General features: G+C 44.0%; 3 protein-coding genes across 6 annotated transcripts; 2 read left to right on the top strand and 1 right to left on the bottom strand.

Moving 5' to 3' along the window:
* On the bottom strand, positions 1–6,278 carry Lis-1 (Lissencephaly-1). Of its 4 annotated transcripts, none has more exons than NM_057812.5 (8): positions 6,152–6,278; positions 3,014–3,123; positions 2,646–2,946; positions 2,431–2,587; positions 2,190–2,367; positions 1,986–2,121; positions 1,567–1,918; positions 1–1,501 (listed from the first exon to the last, which is right to left on the bottom strand). In NM_057812.5, exons 2-8 carry the CDS (start codon positions 3,049–3,051, stop codon positions 1,428–1,430), a joined length of 1,236 nt encoding a protein of 411 aa, NP_477160.1. In that variant the 5' UTR covers positions 3,052–3,123; positions 6,152–6,278; the 3' UTR covers positions 1–1,427. The 4 variants fall into 4 exon arrangements, with proteins under 4 accessions (NP_477160.1, NP_788370.1, NP_995852.1 ...); NM_176190.2 differs by lacking the exon at positions 6,152–6,278 and adding an exon at positions 5,732–5,771; NM_206130.2 differs by lacking the exon at positions 6,152–6,278 and adding an exon at positions 3,299–3,855.
* A 518-nt stretch (positions 6,279–6,796) lies between these two features.
* Ptp52F (Protein tyrosine phosphatase 52F) lies at positions 6,797–13,992 on the top strand. The gene is made up of 18 exons (NM_137249.4): positions 6,797–6,932; positions 8,430–8,583; positions 8,736–8,871; positions 8,933–9,045; positions 9,106–9,618; positions 9,683–9,835; positions 9,901–10,188; positions 10,253–10,563; positions 10,638–10,806; positions 10,874–10,996; positions 11,062–11,379; positions 11,453–11,794; positions 11,864–12,467; positions 12,527–12,726; positions 12,788–12,858; positions 12,919–13,053; positions 13,112–13,486; positions 13,545–13,992. The coding sequence occupies exons 2-18, from the start codon at positions 8,451–8,453 to the stop codon at positions 13,860–13,862; spliced, it is 4,302 nt and encodes a 1,433-aa protein (NP_611093.2). The 5' UTR covers positions 6,797–6,932; positions 8,430–8,450; the 3' UTR covers positions 13,863–13,992.
* Positions 13,993–14,242: 250 nt separating this feature from the next.
* Positions 14,243–15,504, top strand: CG8435 (uncharacterized protein). Its single transcript, NM_137248.4, has 3 exons — positions 14,243–14,344; positions 14,399–14,967; positions 15,028–15,504. Exons 1-3 carry the CDS (start codon positions 14,321–14,323, stop codon positions 15,434–15,436), a joined length of 1,002 nt encoding a protein of 333 aa, NP_611092.2. The 5' UTR covers positions 14,243–14,320; the 3' UTR covers positions 15,437–15,504.
* Positions 15,505–15,560: the final 56 nt, after the last annotated feature.

Raw genomic sequence — 15,560 nt, 5'->3', positions numbered from 1 at the left:
ATTTATAGTACTTTTGTAATATATATATATTAAGCGATTTCTATACATCGCCAGTATCTAGGGGTTTTCATCTGAGGCCATCTTTCTAAAGCAGCTTGGTTGAGAAGAAAGCGTTTTGCGAATTATGCATTGAGTTGTCGTGGCTTTAGTGCGCATTTTGTTTTTTGTTGTCTTACATTTATAAGGTGCATCAAATGTTGCATTTTTGAGTATAATAAATGCTTTCAAAATTTGACATCGCAGGCAATACATTAATTATACCCTTGACAGAAATCCACCATTTTTAGTTCTGGGTATAAACATATTTTTTTCTGGTTTCTTGAAGAAGCAAGTTTTTATTGTTTTCAATAATTAGATTTCTTTGAATCCGAAAAATCGTTTCTTCTAATTGTTGGATTTTTCTGCGTTTTGTTTTTGTTTTCTCAGATACATCTATATGATTTCTCGGTTTTGCACAAATAATTATTTATAGTATATTTATATATAGGTATATTTTTTGCCGTTGCTCTTAAATAAACAATTACAAATAAATTTGCAGCATTTTTCTACTATGTAAACCGTAAAAGTAAATTATATTTTGAACTTAAAGCCAACTTAAATTTGTAAGCATTTTGAAAGGTATTTGTTTTTGTTGAAGATCCTTTCGCGAAAAAGAACACAAAACAGGAATTGTGTAAAGTGAATATGGTTAAAAGAAGCAAACTGTTATCGTTAAAACTACCTCAATTATGATAAAAAGCATGTTGCACTCCTCTCCAAGTAATTCTCATTAACAAACTTCTCTTTGTGAGTACAAGTTTTCTTAGATGTTGAAATACTTCCTTGCTTATATAAATTTTCCAGTGAATTTAGCTATTATTATGCATACATTTTGCAAACACTAAAACACATCAACGTCATTGAATTTTTTTCAAGTGAGTGCGAGTGCTCGGGTACATTTGTGGATGGAAAAACATTTCTGCGCCACATGGTACACATGGTATTAGCCGTCGAATGAAATACAGTTTACCATTGTAAATACGTTCCATTCTCATCGAATTCTACGACAAATTCAAGTTAGGATGCCCGTTTGCTTAGCGAGCCAATGCTGGTTTATAAAGGAGGGCGGCATTAACTTTAAACGATAATCGTATGTATGTATTTTTTGGGCATTTTGTTTATGTACTTTGTATAGTAGGTAGGTAGTTAGTTTAGTTAGAAGGTCGTACAATTAAATAAATAATTCGTTTTCGCCAGTTTCATTCAGTTTTAAAATACAATATGTTCATTTTACGCTGACACAGAAAGCGTCTGGAAAATAAACTTCCGCGGAGGTGGCCGAGACTGCTCGTGTATGGGCGTGTTGTGTGGGTATGTGATTTAATATATTAGCTTTATTTATGTTTAAATTGAGAAGTAAGCAGAACCCTTGCCGATTCTTCCTTAATTTAACGACATTCCCAGACCTTTACTGTTTGATCTACGCTACCGCTAATTACGTACGGATGCGCTTTGTGAAAATCTGCAAGAAAACGGATGACAATTAAAATATATAGTTCATACACACAATGCCTTGTGTGGACCCACCTATGGAGGTGCAGAAATGCTGATGCGCGTATAGCGTCTTCATGCATCGCTTGTTGCGCAAGTCCCACACCCGAATGGTCTTGTCATCGCTGGCCGACACCAAGTATTTGCCACCAGGATGGAATGCCAGGCCACGCACCCAATTGTCATGGCCACTCAGGGTAAGCAGGCACAGGCCGACGCTCACGTCCCAAATGCGAATGGTTTTGTCGCGAGAGCCGGAGGCCAGGAACGGGCCCTGGTGATGGCCCTTCTTGTTGTCTGCTCCGGCTGCCTCGTTTATCGCAGAGGCTGCGGCTTCCGGCGCCCAGGCAATGCACTCCACAGTATGCTCATGATCGCGTAATTCAACCTGCAGAAGAATCAAACCGTCGTTAGACTCTTCATTGCCAGCAGAAGCTGCACATGGCAATGCTCACCTTGCAGTCTTTTGAATTCGTCAACCAAACACGTATTGTCTGATCATTTGAGCATGTGGCAAAGATGCTGCCTTCGATGTGCACTCGCACCATTCGCACCCACTCTCGATGGCCTGTGTAGGTTTTCACACAGTAGCTGAGGATGAGAAGTCACATGTTGGTCATATTATCCCTTAAACGAAATGTCCTTTTTCTTTAACTCACCCTGTGGCCACCTCCCACATTTTAATAGTGCGGTCCCGGGATGCAGAGAGTACATAATCTCCGGCCGGCACAAAGGCCACCGACGAGACATTGTGATCGTGACCATGCATAGTTTTGATACACTCGTAGCTCTGCTGGAAATCCCACAATTTGATGGATAAGTCCGCGCTGCAGGAGGCTGTTGCAATTAAAGCAAAATTAAATTGGTTTTACTATATATTCAACTATGGCAAGATCTTACCCAAAAGCTTGCCCTGGGCATCAAATGCGACATCCTGCACAGAGTCCGTGTGTCCCTTCAGGCTGCGTTCGTACTCGCCAGTTTCGAAGTCCCAAATCCTAATGGTGGCGTCTTCGGATGCGGAAACCATAAGAGCAAAGATGGGGTGGAAAATTACCTGCAATTATAAAATGTAAATGTAAAATGTTTATTAATTTGTTAACTTCTCAACTTACCCTCGTTATGCTGGCACGATGACCGGTCAGGGAGAACTTCTCTGGCGGCCGAGGTATCCACTCGCCAGGCGTCCGTTTGTTCTTTGTGGGCGCCCCCTCGATGACCTCCTTCTCAGCTTCAGTGAGCTTAGCCTCTAGTTCCATCACTTTCTTCTGCAGCCGAATCACGGACGTCCACTTCTTTTCCAACAGTCCGCCAAATTTCTTTTCCACTTCTGTGCTGAGATCGGCCTCCTTGCGGAAGGTCTCCAATGAGTCGGCGTAGCCATTTGAGCCCAGATAATCGGCAATCGCTTGGTTACTGATGGCGATACAATTAAAAGGATTAGTTCATGGGGTAATAGTTATATAAGACGACTGGGACTTACAGCTCCTCGCGCTGCCGCTGCGACAACACCATTTTCATACTGTTTTCCGATTTGGCTTGTTTTGCTTCTCTCGTTCGCAATTCGGTTATCCGCCTTCAACTCTTGCAATTCTGCAATGGAAAAGGTAGACATTCAATATGTGTACAGCAGTTCTTACCACAGTCAGATACAAGATATATTTCCTATATACATATCTTGCAAACCATTTCGTTAGACAGAGTTATGTATAATTTTTGGTTCATCTATCGAACTTCTACTGTATAATCATATGATGATTTGATGTACCTGGGACAGGAAATTGGTTTCGCAAAACCTAAATGCCAAAAATGCCAGCAAGTTTCGTTTGAGTTCTCATGGAGGGCAGGCGAGTCACCCACATTTTCTTGAATTTTTTTGGCAGCAGTATTTCTGTTTCCTATGCTCACCTTTCGTCTAGTCATTATATTGTTTCATTCTCCCAAAGCGGAGCATCATCATTATCATCGTGTCTTTGGTTTCTGGCACACATTTTTGTGTTGCCCGTGCCTCGAATAAGTGGGCAAAAAAAAAATAATAATCGAAACTTTGGCAATGCTTGAAGCGAAGCAGCAGCAGCATTTGGTAACCCCTGCAATCGAACTGCACTCGTCATCGGTGAGTTCAAGGGTCGATTTCACATGGAATTAGGCAGAAATCATATGGGTGCGCTATTTGTTTGTTTAGTGCCCATGTTTTTTTGACTGCAAAACCTTTTTAATCAACTCAAGGTGGCCAAATCATGGGTATAGCACGCAATATAACAACAGCAATCGGAAACAAATAGCTAACGCATATCTCGCGTACTTGATAACGATGGACAACTGACGCGTTGCCAACGAATATACTAGCGAAGGAAAATCCACGACAAGGCAAAGCCAATTAGCCAGACTTAACGGTAGTTCAAGCAACTTCTTATAGGTAAATAAGGCTGCGAAAGAGCGTGCGAGCGAAGAAGCAGAACAAACACGGGCACCAGAGGTGCAATTGATAGCATAAAAACTAATTCAGCTGTTTCTTTTATTTGTGCTAAATAGTTATTGGCTATATGATCATTAAATTAATAGGTGTTATGAAAACATAAACAAGACCTAAATATCTCGAATTCATTACTAATTTCATGGCCCCACCTGTGAGAGACACGCTCACACATCACGGTCTAGGAAATGACGTTTCCAAATTATTTTTGGCCAAATGATATTTAACGATTTTTTTGAACTAGCAAATATGGCAAAAAAAAAAGACAAGCAAAAACTGACCAAACGGGTTCACAGCCGAATCCGATTCGAAACGGCCACTCAATATAGCCGTGAGTCATTCGGCTGGACGCGACTTGAACTACTCCTATAGGGCTTATCAGCTGTATTCGAGCACTTGGCGCTCATCATTTGAATATTGTGGGTGGATGTTTGGCTGCGCTCTAACTGCGCATCTAAATATATCCCAGGAAAATCGATGAAAAGCGTTGCGAGCGTCACGGGTATTAATGGAAAAGTGGAGCGTGGGCAGCAAAGTGGGGTTAAGATAGTGGGGGGTCCCTTAAACCATCGAACGAAGTCAACACTGTTTGTGTTGTGGCAACCAGGCATTCCGAAACACAAAGCCATGCGCATTGTAACCGTAAAGCTGTGGGTGTGTGCCATATGGGGGAATGAAAACAATGGGAAGGGGGCGTTTGGGTCGCACGCCACACCAGAAATGTTACTAAATCAGTAAAAATCATATGGGATTCTCATTGTTGCACTTGCTCAAGTTAATTTAATATTTGAATTTTAAATGGTTTTGGGTGGGCGTGAGAGCGAGATAGTTGGCAAGGGGCATAGACCAGGGCTGCAACGAACACACACACACACACAGTAAGGTCTTGAATTTTAAGGATCTTTCTCTTCCTCTCACTCCCCCTTTCGTTTGAATTCGCTTGCTTATTCTCTCTCTCCCGCTCTGGCAAACAGACCTTGCACTTGCCTTTGCTTGTTTATTTGCGTGTTTCATTGATTAGCACACACTCACACACGCGCCGGCGAGCAAATGCAATTGCAATTTCAAGTGCAAAAAGAGAGAGGAAAAAGGAAAACAATAGCCAAAAAAGCTTTGAACTCCAGCTTTAACCCCACGACGGGCATCGAATGCAGGGACTAACCGTTAAGTGCCGAGACTTTTTGCTTTGCCTTTCTTTAACCCACTGCTGGAAACGTGCAAAAAGCTCGTCACTAGATAATAGAAACAATTTGCAGTGTCAGGAGCGCTTTCCACACATTCTGGGAAATCGCAACGGGTCTTGAATATCTAAAAGAATGCCGCAGCAAAAAAGCCCAAAACGGAAAACTGTAAAAAAAAAACAAAAACAACTACACAAGCACAACGAAGAAAATAAAACGAGATTTCTTGTGCATTGGCAGAACTGGTTTGCCCAGTAATAGGTGTTGTTGGCCTATGGGGGAACGGGAAGTACATATATGCAAGGAATCGGCCAGTTCGGGGACTCGACTTGGCTAAAAATCGATCAATTCTACTTTTGGCGAGGGGGAGGACTCCAAACATGCGCGAAAATCCACAGACATCGTCACTCGCACACACACACACACTCGCGCACGCACACCAACGCACTCGATGTGTCATCGCTTTCTGGTGGTTGTAAATAAAATGTAATCATAGTTCGTTTCTCCACTTATTTACTGATCGTCTTTTTGTTCAACACACTACTTTTTTTGTGCATAATTTGCATAACTCTTTCGCTTGTTTTTTCATTCTCTTTTCAATAACAAACACAATAACAACAACAGTTTGAACGAAAATACTGTTACGACGGCCATCTTGGATAGAGAGAGGGGGCCAAGAGAAAGAAATGTCCCAAAGGCAATATGCATAATGGGGAAAAAGGACAAATATCCAAGCGCACATATAGTATATTATATTTTCCGACTCCAACCGACATGCTTGGTACATAATGCGCGAACTAACACTTTGCCATTGGCAGTTTTGTACATATGACGTTTTTTTTTCTTCATTTCTCCCAATAGCCCATTACACGGGTTGGTTGCGAAAAATCCATTTTGCTTGGGTGTTCTATTTACAACGCGGCGACTCGGTGTTTGTTCTTATTATGCAGCGAACGTTACTTACAACAATTTAGTATTTCATATATTTATAATTACGCTTATTTATTTATGTTTAATCGAAATATACGAAAAGAATTACGCAGAAAAGTGACGAGCGGACGAAAATGCTTCGATTAGTGTGACCGCAGTGGAAGCAGCTCAAAAAACATCACGGGACTATCGATGACAGCGATTAGCTATCGATGTGACTAGGAATGTAGAAAAATGTTAATAAAAATATGTATAATAACTTCTAAATACTTTTTATATCTTATATAAGACCTAAGGACTGAAACCATTGAGTAAAGAACGAGTTGCCATAACTTAAGCCCTACTTCCATGCAAGCGCAGTGTGAACAGCTTAAAAAATTGGCGCGCTATTTAAAATGCTGATAAGGAAATGGACCTTCGTCAGCTTTTTTTTTGCGGAACCACAACGCCTATCCGTGAGTGAACAAAATGGGTTTCCAATTATTTATGCCATATAAGTATTGCTATTTATTTATAACACATCCCAATTCGATAGTCAACACTGCAGTTTGCTAATTGTAAACCGACTTTGTTGTTATCTTACACACACATTCGCGATGGGAGTAAACTTTCCTTATCACCGCTCACACAGCGCCAGAACACAACACAACCGATTTATGGAGTGCTCCCTTTGGCGCTCAGTATTCGAGAATCGCTCAGCGGAAACGGTTATTAGTTTACTGATTTTCGGGCGACACACACACATTCGTTATTCATAGTTGGTGCGCCCAAATATTCGCGAAACAGCAACAACAATTAGCAACCATCTGTCACCTGTGAGTGCAGCGTATCGTACACAATCTCAATCGCTCATTGGGAAAATTGCCGAATAATGTAAATCATTTGCCAAATTTGGGCACTCGTTGTGTGTTATCAGTGTTTGAGATTTAATCAGCCATTTTGTACGCATTACATTATATCGATATAGCCGCTATATCAGCCAATTCTATGGCTCTATAGATATATGTTAAATATGATTCAGTTTAGCAATGCTTGCTAATCCTGCGGTAGCCGATCCTCTTGGCCACATTAGCGTTTAACTGGCGAAATCGAAAGCCATTTATGAGCCAGCACCGTATGGCTGTTATCAGACCGACAACTCTGATGATTATATGCCGATGATAAAGGCCGCTTGTTCGTTTGTAAACGTTAAATTGTTATTATTGGCTTACTTGGTGTTTTGGAAAACCTCGGCGCGCTGCGATTTGTTTAAACAATCGGGCACAGACATTGGCAAATTGTCAACGTTCCATTGCCACACTTTCTGATAACCAAACCCATTAATAATGATCGGAAAGTGTCATTTTTTTTATTTGCTCCAAAGAAGAGCTGTCTTCTTCGCTTGCTTCCGTTGCCGGCAGCGACAACTGAAATTAGTAATTAGTGCTGCCAATTTGAGGGTACGGAATTCTTTCGATTAGCAAGCTCTTCGATGACGCACTCAGCATATCGGCAATATAGTCTATATATCTATATCTATATATCTATTGCTATACCCATTCCATTTGCGACTGCGTGATGGGATTGCAAACAGAGCCGCGATTCGAATTCGAGGATCGTCGTCGGCGATTCTCTGCGATTTTAGCGAATCTGTCGTTAATTTTGTTCGATTATTATTGGGTTGTCCAACAAGCCAGATTACTATCTGTATCTATATCTGCTGGCCACTTCTCCAGCCTGTGAAGTGGCTTGATAAGATTCTAGGGATCCAAAAAATCCAACAAAAAATTCAGAGAATATTGCGACATGACATTGCTGGAGTTTCCAACTTCATTCTCATGAATTTCCGCCGCATTAAAAGGCTTTGGGTGTAAGCCACGACATTGAGATAACCCCCTTTTTATTTTTTTTTTTTGGTATCTCGACCATTTCGTTTATTTTTTTACATTTTCCACTTACGTGTGGTATTTGTGAAATGATCATAAATCGCTCGCTGGAAGTTGTATGTATTACATTTAATTTTTGTTGCGCTGGTCAGCAACTCGGGGAGATCCAGAATCGTTTCCCACATCGCGAGATATGCAAAAGTTCGGCGGCCACTAATTGTTTATGACCAATCACCTTTCGTTTGCCCACGTCCAGTGAACTCTTATTTGTTGTGTTTTGTGTTTATAAACAAATGAACAGTGTGCATGCGAGCCAAGTGCTTTGCAATTGGGCGAGGTTAATGCTTCGCGGAAAATCCCGCGCAGGAACCGGTTGCATTAGCTCCCCGCCGATAACAATTTGTTATTAATAATTAATAACGCATCATTACTCACCGCAAAAAGCAGCAGAAGCAATGAGGCCCTAAGATGGAAGCCACAAATTGGAAGCAATCGCATCGAAGGATTCACGCACTAATCCTTATCCTTTGGATCGCTGGGGTGCAAGGACAAACCGTTGGTTCCCTGGTGGCAGTGAGTGAGAGCCAGGAACTGGCGGAGAGTAAGTATTACTCTTTGAAAAATAAGCATATGGATGTCACTGATAATATGATATTAATATAAGATACACTGATATAAGATACTTTTCAAATCCTAAGTGCATCCAGTTTTGTTTTAGCCTATAAAAAGCTATATGTATTACCAATATTCCAGAGGTGGAGGTGACTGTGGTTTCTACGGTCTACACACTCGGCTTTAGCATCTCCAACGAGGCGGACTACTCCATCGATAAGGTGATCTGTCGCAATGGATCCGGATCGGAAACCGAGGCCAACGCAGCGCACGTTTGGTTCGTAGAATGTTTTGAGTGAAATGATATCGCGGACTAACATAATGCCTATGATTTCCAGTGAAAACCTTAATCCTTGCACCTTCTACACATCGGTGGTTTCATTCCGTTCGAATGTCTCCGGCAAACCACCGCCTTCTGACCAAACCATCTATGCCTACACTGAATATAAGCGTATGTTTATATAAAAATGCTAACTATGAAAACCATAAACCATATCATCTTTAATCGCAGAGCCCAAGACCACAGTGACCTCAGTGGTGGCCACAGCGAACACCATCAAAGTGACCTGGCAGACGAACGACCGCGCCTGTGTGGAGTCCTTTGGCATCACGGCAAAGGCGACGGACTACACCAAATCCTTTCAGCTGCTAAACGATAAAAGTTCTCAGACTTTCGTGAATTTAAGCGCCTGCCTAACGCACACGATCACCCTGGACACGCGAAACAACGCTAGCGTTGTGGTGGACACGGATGCCACCGATGTGGACACACAGTACGCGGAGCCCGGCGATCTCGTCATGAACGTAACGAACCTAGCCAGTGGCATCACGATGATCACGTGGGGAGATCCCTCCGAGAAGAACTGCATCAGTAACTATGTCTTCAAGTGGCAACGCAACGATTGCGGAACGGATCAAAATCAGGATACCACCACGGATGTGCCCAGTACGGAAACTACGAACGAGATTGACTACGTTACCACCACACCAATGGAGACCACACCCGATACGCCCAGTGATGAAGGTAGACTCTAGGTTCCTCTTATAACCTCTTTTGAAATACATATGTGTTTTATTCTTCCCATCAGTTAAGTGCGAGTGGACCGATGTCTCCTCCGATGGCAAGCTGAGGGAGTACCTCCTGACCGATCTTCAAGGATGTGATTTGTACACCTTTCAGGTTTTCATCAACGAGAACAGCACGGCCAAGGCTTCTCAGACTTTTACTTCGGCAGAAAAGTGTGAGTGCAACTAGATAGACCAGCTATCCAAGTAAACCATAAATCACCATAATTCAAATGTTTAGTGGTCAGTGCCGTCTATGAACCCAGTCCCACCGCCTATCCCACCCAGTTGCATTGGACTTGGTTCTCTCCACAAAATCATCCCAAATGTGTGGCTAACTATAGTGTAACGCTGACCGGACCCATTCAACGATCGGAAAACAAAACTATGAATGTGATCACAGAGGAGACATTCGCTATCTTCGACGACCTTGATCCGTGTGGAATATATTTGGTGGAGATTGTGCCCAATCAGCTAAATGGAAGCGCTGGCACCAAGTACCAGGAGCAGAGCACCGTGGGCGAGGATCGTGAGTGCAAGTGCGCTTCAACTCATCCAACATCTATCTATCTACTATGATTATCTTCTTGTAGAGCCATCTGTGATTCAAGATCCCGTCGTGGAAGCAGAAGCCTACTCGATGGAGGTGAGCTGGAAGACGCCCGAGTACGCCGATCTCTGCATCGATGGCTACCGATTGTCCGGCTGGATGGAGGACGATAAGCTGGTTGAGGTTGAAGCACTTAGTATTACCACCCAGAATACGACGGTTGTTTTCGACAAGAATCTGCTGGCCTGTCAGGTGTACATCATTCAGATAATCCCATACACCAAGGAGAACCTCGATGGTCAGCTGAGACAGGTTGGTGTGGAGACCAAAGCAGCTATAGTTGATTACACTAAGGTACTAAGGACTATTTTACGTATATTTCGTATCCATTTGACCATTTCTTACTGACTGCAAGCATTTTATTGAAGGTCAAGCTGGAAATGAAGAATGCTGGCTCCGAATTTATTGATTTAATCGCCTTCAATGCGGACTACAACAATTCCTGTCCGACGATCTTTGCGCTCTTCACGTGCAATGCCACCACCCAGGTGCGAAATCCATACGCGGAGCGTTATGTGGAGGGACATAGCAAACAAGGTGGGTGTACTGGTCATCCAGTCATTCGGTATCCAGATGGCTATTCTAATTCATATTCCATTCTCAGGTTTTAATGCCAGTCTAAGTCCACTTTCCCCCTACGCCACCTACGTTTGCAAAGTAATACTCTACAATGTGGCAGGACCTTCCGAACCAGTTGTCGATGCTGATATGCACACCACAACCTACTGTAAGACCTACATTATATACATATGTATATATGAAGTTCATATGTAAGTTGATCTGTGTTTTCAGTTCCCGAGCAGCCGGAGAGTGTGATGCTGGAGAAGAGCACTGTCAGCAGCCTGCTGTTCAACTGGCAACCGCCCACCTACACAAACGGACCCATCAAGTACTACCAGGCATTCCTGATGCGTCACGAGGCCAGCTACTTTGTGCCCGCGGATTGCGCGATAGTCGAGCAGGACACCAAGTCGGAGACCAAGGGTGATCCTAGTGTAAACTTCACGGGTCTGGCTCCAGCTGTGCGATACATGATGCAAGTTGCGGCACAAAATGACTTCGGAATGGGCGTCTATACAGAACCCGTAATTGGTATCACTTTGCCAGCAGGTGAGTTAAGATGAATAGATGGAATATCTTTATATGAGTAATATGAGTAATGTAAATATTTCGTATCTTGTAGTATCCGATAGCGTGACCCAGTTGACCGTACTAACCCAGGGTCCGGTGAACAATAACGCCGTGTACGAAGCGAACGTGACTATCACGTGGAAGGTGCCCTGCAAGTCCAATGGCGATATCGAGTATTTCCAGCTGGCTTTCAATGGCACACGAAATAACTTCGCTCCAGTTTCATTTGAACGGCGGGTGGAACTGGACACGGGGAATAAGCAGGGACGGATGTCCTACACGGAAACGGAAATGCAGCCACAGTTCGACTATACGGTTGAGGTGTCCGTAAAGAATCGCGATGTGGAACAGTTGAGCAGCAGTGTACCGGGTAGCTGGCAATCGCCAGCGGGACGTAAGTATCGAAATAACGGAAAAGTAATCCGTAATCCATTGATTCCCATTCGTGTATCTTCTCTTTCAGTGCCCACCATTCCGAGTGATGAGCTTATCAAGCAAATGCGCGCCAATGTCGAGGAGACATCTAATCCAACGAAAACGGCCATTGTTCGCCTTCCAGCCGACATCATGACATCCGCATCCGGCGACATCAAGTGGATGGCACTGATGATCTCGCAAAAGAACTGTGCTGGAGTTCCACACCTCAAATACGATGTCAGCAGCGATTGGCCAAAGGTTCTATCCTATCAAGAGGCCGGCGCAGATGGCACAGGTGACTGCAGTCTGGAGTACCAAACCACCGAGGAGCGCTGGCATCCCGAACCCGTTCAACGTCAGCGAAGGGATGGAGAGGTGACATCCGATGAGGAAATTGTTTTTACCATCGGATTGGACAAGTGTTCGGAGGTTCAGAAAACGTATTGCAATGGACCTTTGTTACCAGACACGGATTACAATGTTGTGGTGAGACTGTTCACCGCATCTGGTTATAGCGATGCCGCCGTACTCAACTTTAAGACCAAGGCGGCCATCAAGGTGACCCTGATCCTGGTGAGCGTTTGCAGTTGCCTGCTGCTGGCCTTCGTACTTGGTTTGACGGTTCTCTGGGTGCGCAAGCGATTGGCCTGGTAAGTCAACGATGGCAATCTTCACGAGAGAAAAAAGAACTTAACTTCGTTTGGTGCAGGAAACGTGATTCTGGTCAGGGTATCGAGGATCCATTTGGCAATGTCATTGCCAAGAACTTTGCCATCTTTTATACCGAAGTTGCCAAGCCGGAGAAACTGGCCAGGGAGTTCAAGGAGATCACCGTTGTGGCCTTGGAGCTCAGCTATTCCGCCTCCGAATTGGGTTGCCACAAGAATCGCTATGCGGACATATTTCCTTGTGAGTAACTTCAATGTAGCAATAACCATTATGGGAAACCACATTTTTTCCCATTTAATAGATGACAAGAATCGCGTGATTCTGGACATCGATGCGGAGGGATCGGACTACATCAATGCCTCCTTCATAGATGTAAGTAGTTGTTATAGCTAATCCTTAAGGAAGATCATCTTAAGTGCATCCACTTCACAGGGTCACACGCGTAAGAAGGAGTACATAGCCACCCAGGGACCAAAACCAGAGAGTGTGATGGACTTTTGGCGCATGATCCTGCAGTACAACGTGCGGGTTATTGTTCAAGTTACCCAGTTTCGCGAGGGCAATACGGTAGGTACATGATTAGGTCCTTGAGATGGAAGCTAAGCCTTCTTTGTCTTGTCAACAGATCAAGTGTCACGAGTACTATCCGTATAATGTGCGTGGATTGACTGTGACTATCAAGTCCAAGGAGGTTCTGGAGCTGTACGATCGAACTGAGTTGACTGTTGTGCACGACAAGTACGGACTGAAGGAGAAGGTGATCCACTACTATTTCAAAAAGTGGCCCGATCACGGCGTGCCCGAGGATCCCATGCATTTGATTATGTTTGTGAAGAAGGTGAAGGCGGAGAAGCGACCCAGTTACTCGCCCATTGTCGTCCATTGCAGTGCGGGAGTGGGCAGGACGGGCACGTTTATTGGCCTGGATCTGATCATGCAGCGATTGAAGAGCGAGTCGAAAATCAACATTTTCGAAACGGTCAAAAAGCTGCGATTCCAGGTGGGTTTTTTTTTCAGTGCCATTGTGGATTTATCTCATTACTTCTCCACTACTTCAGCGCATGAAAATGGTGCAAACGCAGCAGCAGTACACATTCCTCTACGCCTGCACCTATGAGCTGGTCAAGCATAAGATACCCAGAGCTGCGTTGAAAATGGATGGGCGTCCCAAGTCCGTGACCGTGCCCGCCATTCCCTCTCCCAAAAAGGTGAGCTTTCCGGACGTGGATGTGGGCAGTGAGTATGTGTCATCCGCACCGATCACCGATTTGGATGACGGTAGGCCCATCGTGCAGCTGCCTTCTAGGTTCTCCGGACTGCGGAGGAATAGTCCACCGGGCGAAAACGATAACCCAACTAGCAGCAGCAATATGTGAGATGAGCTGTGTTCTTGTAACTTTTGTATTAACGATGTGTTGACAACGCAGCAGCAATAATAGCCAAAGAAATATGTATCTAAATTGTATATTAAGTGGAAAGTGTGGATATAAATTTGGTAATTGCATTTGAAAAACTGTTTTTGTACATAAATGTTATTTATAAAGAAGCGCATGTATAGCAGAAAACTATAAGTTATTGAACTTATTTATTAAATTGGGCAATGAGCAAAGAATTTACAAAAAGAGGTATCGTGTATAACAGTTTATAAGAGTTTTTATTAAATTCAAATTTGGCGGTAAATGCAATTACAAAAAAAGGTAGGAGCGAGACAACTATATTTTCACAACGGCGGATTACGCCTTTGAGCACTGTTTACTGCACACATTTTACAGCACTGTTAGGCAGATAAATAAATTGTATTTATTTTAGTAAGAAATAAATCGTAGTCTTCAAAATGTCCGAGCGAAAGGTCTTAAACGTAAGTAAATACATCTTAAGCTAATAGATCGCCACCTGACCGACTCCTCTGCAGAAATACTATCCCCCGGACTTCGATCCATCGAAGATTCCGCGCATGAAACTGGCCAAAAACCGGCAGTACACCGTGAGATTGATGGCTCCATTTAATATGCGCTGCAAAACGTGTGGGGAATACATATACAAGGGCAAGAAATTCAACGCTCGCAAGGAGGACGTGGAGAACGAAACGTACCTGGGCATCAGGATCTATCGGTTCTACATCAAGTGCACGCGCTGCCTGCAGGAGATCTCCTTCAAGACAGATCCACAGAACACGGACTACGAGATTGAGGCGGGGGCCACCAGGAATTTCATGGCACTCAAGTTGGCCGAGGAACAGGCACGTCGCGAGGAGCAGGAATTGCGCGATGAGGAGGCCAACAATCCGATGAAGCTGCTCGAGAATCGCACCCAACAGTCGCGCAACGAGATCGAAACGATCGAGAGCCTGGAGGAGTTGCGTGATCTCAACCGGCGTCAGCAGACAGTGGACTACAACACTCTGCTGCAGCAGTACAACACGGTGGAGACGGAGAGAGAGCGCCAGGAGCGGGAGGAGCGCGAAGACGAGGATTTTATTAAGTGAGTTCTCTACTAGGTATTCTATTTGGTCGGTGTATTTAACACATTACATTTCCTTAGGTCCGTAAACTTTAAGAACAAGCCAGAAGGAAGCTCTCGTGTTGTCGCTGAGGAAATCATTGAGGAGATCAAGGATGAACCGTTGGACACACCGTCAGCTCCTCCACCAGCCAAACAGGCCAAGCCCAGCACGATCAGTCTTTCCGCCACATCCTCCAGCAAAGCATCCGCAGCGCAGTCAATGGTTAAAAGGAAGACACCATTGGTGCTGGTCAAGCCCAAGGCAACCGCAGTAGCAAAGCCCACGGTAGCCACTGGAACGACGCAAGTTGAATCCAAACCAGCCGCAACCACGCCCTCAGTTGTGTCTGCACCAGCGGAAACTAAAGCTACAAATCAGCCAGCTGCCGCTCCAGCTGGACTTTCCCTCTTGGCTGCCTACAGTGACAGCTCAGAGGATTCCAACTGACCAAGCATTTACCTGATGACACACTTACAACTCGAAGACAGATTAAAGCAAGTTCAAATAATAAAAGCAGTCGATGGTTTTATTTTACTAAACTTGAAATATGCCGCAATCCACCAAGATCCCC

This window comes from Drosophila melanogaster, chromosome 2R (genome assembly GCF_000001215.4).
Source record: "Drosophila melanogaster chromosome 2R".
In the NCBI taxonomy this organism is placed as follows: Eukaryota; Metazoa; Arthropoda; class Insecta; order Diptera; family Drosophilidae; genus Drosophila; species Drosophila melanogaster.
Note: the sequence above shows the minus strand (reverse complement) of the source record. Positions and strands in the feature narration are given on the sequence as shown.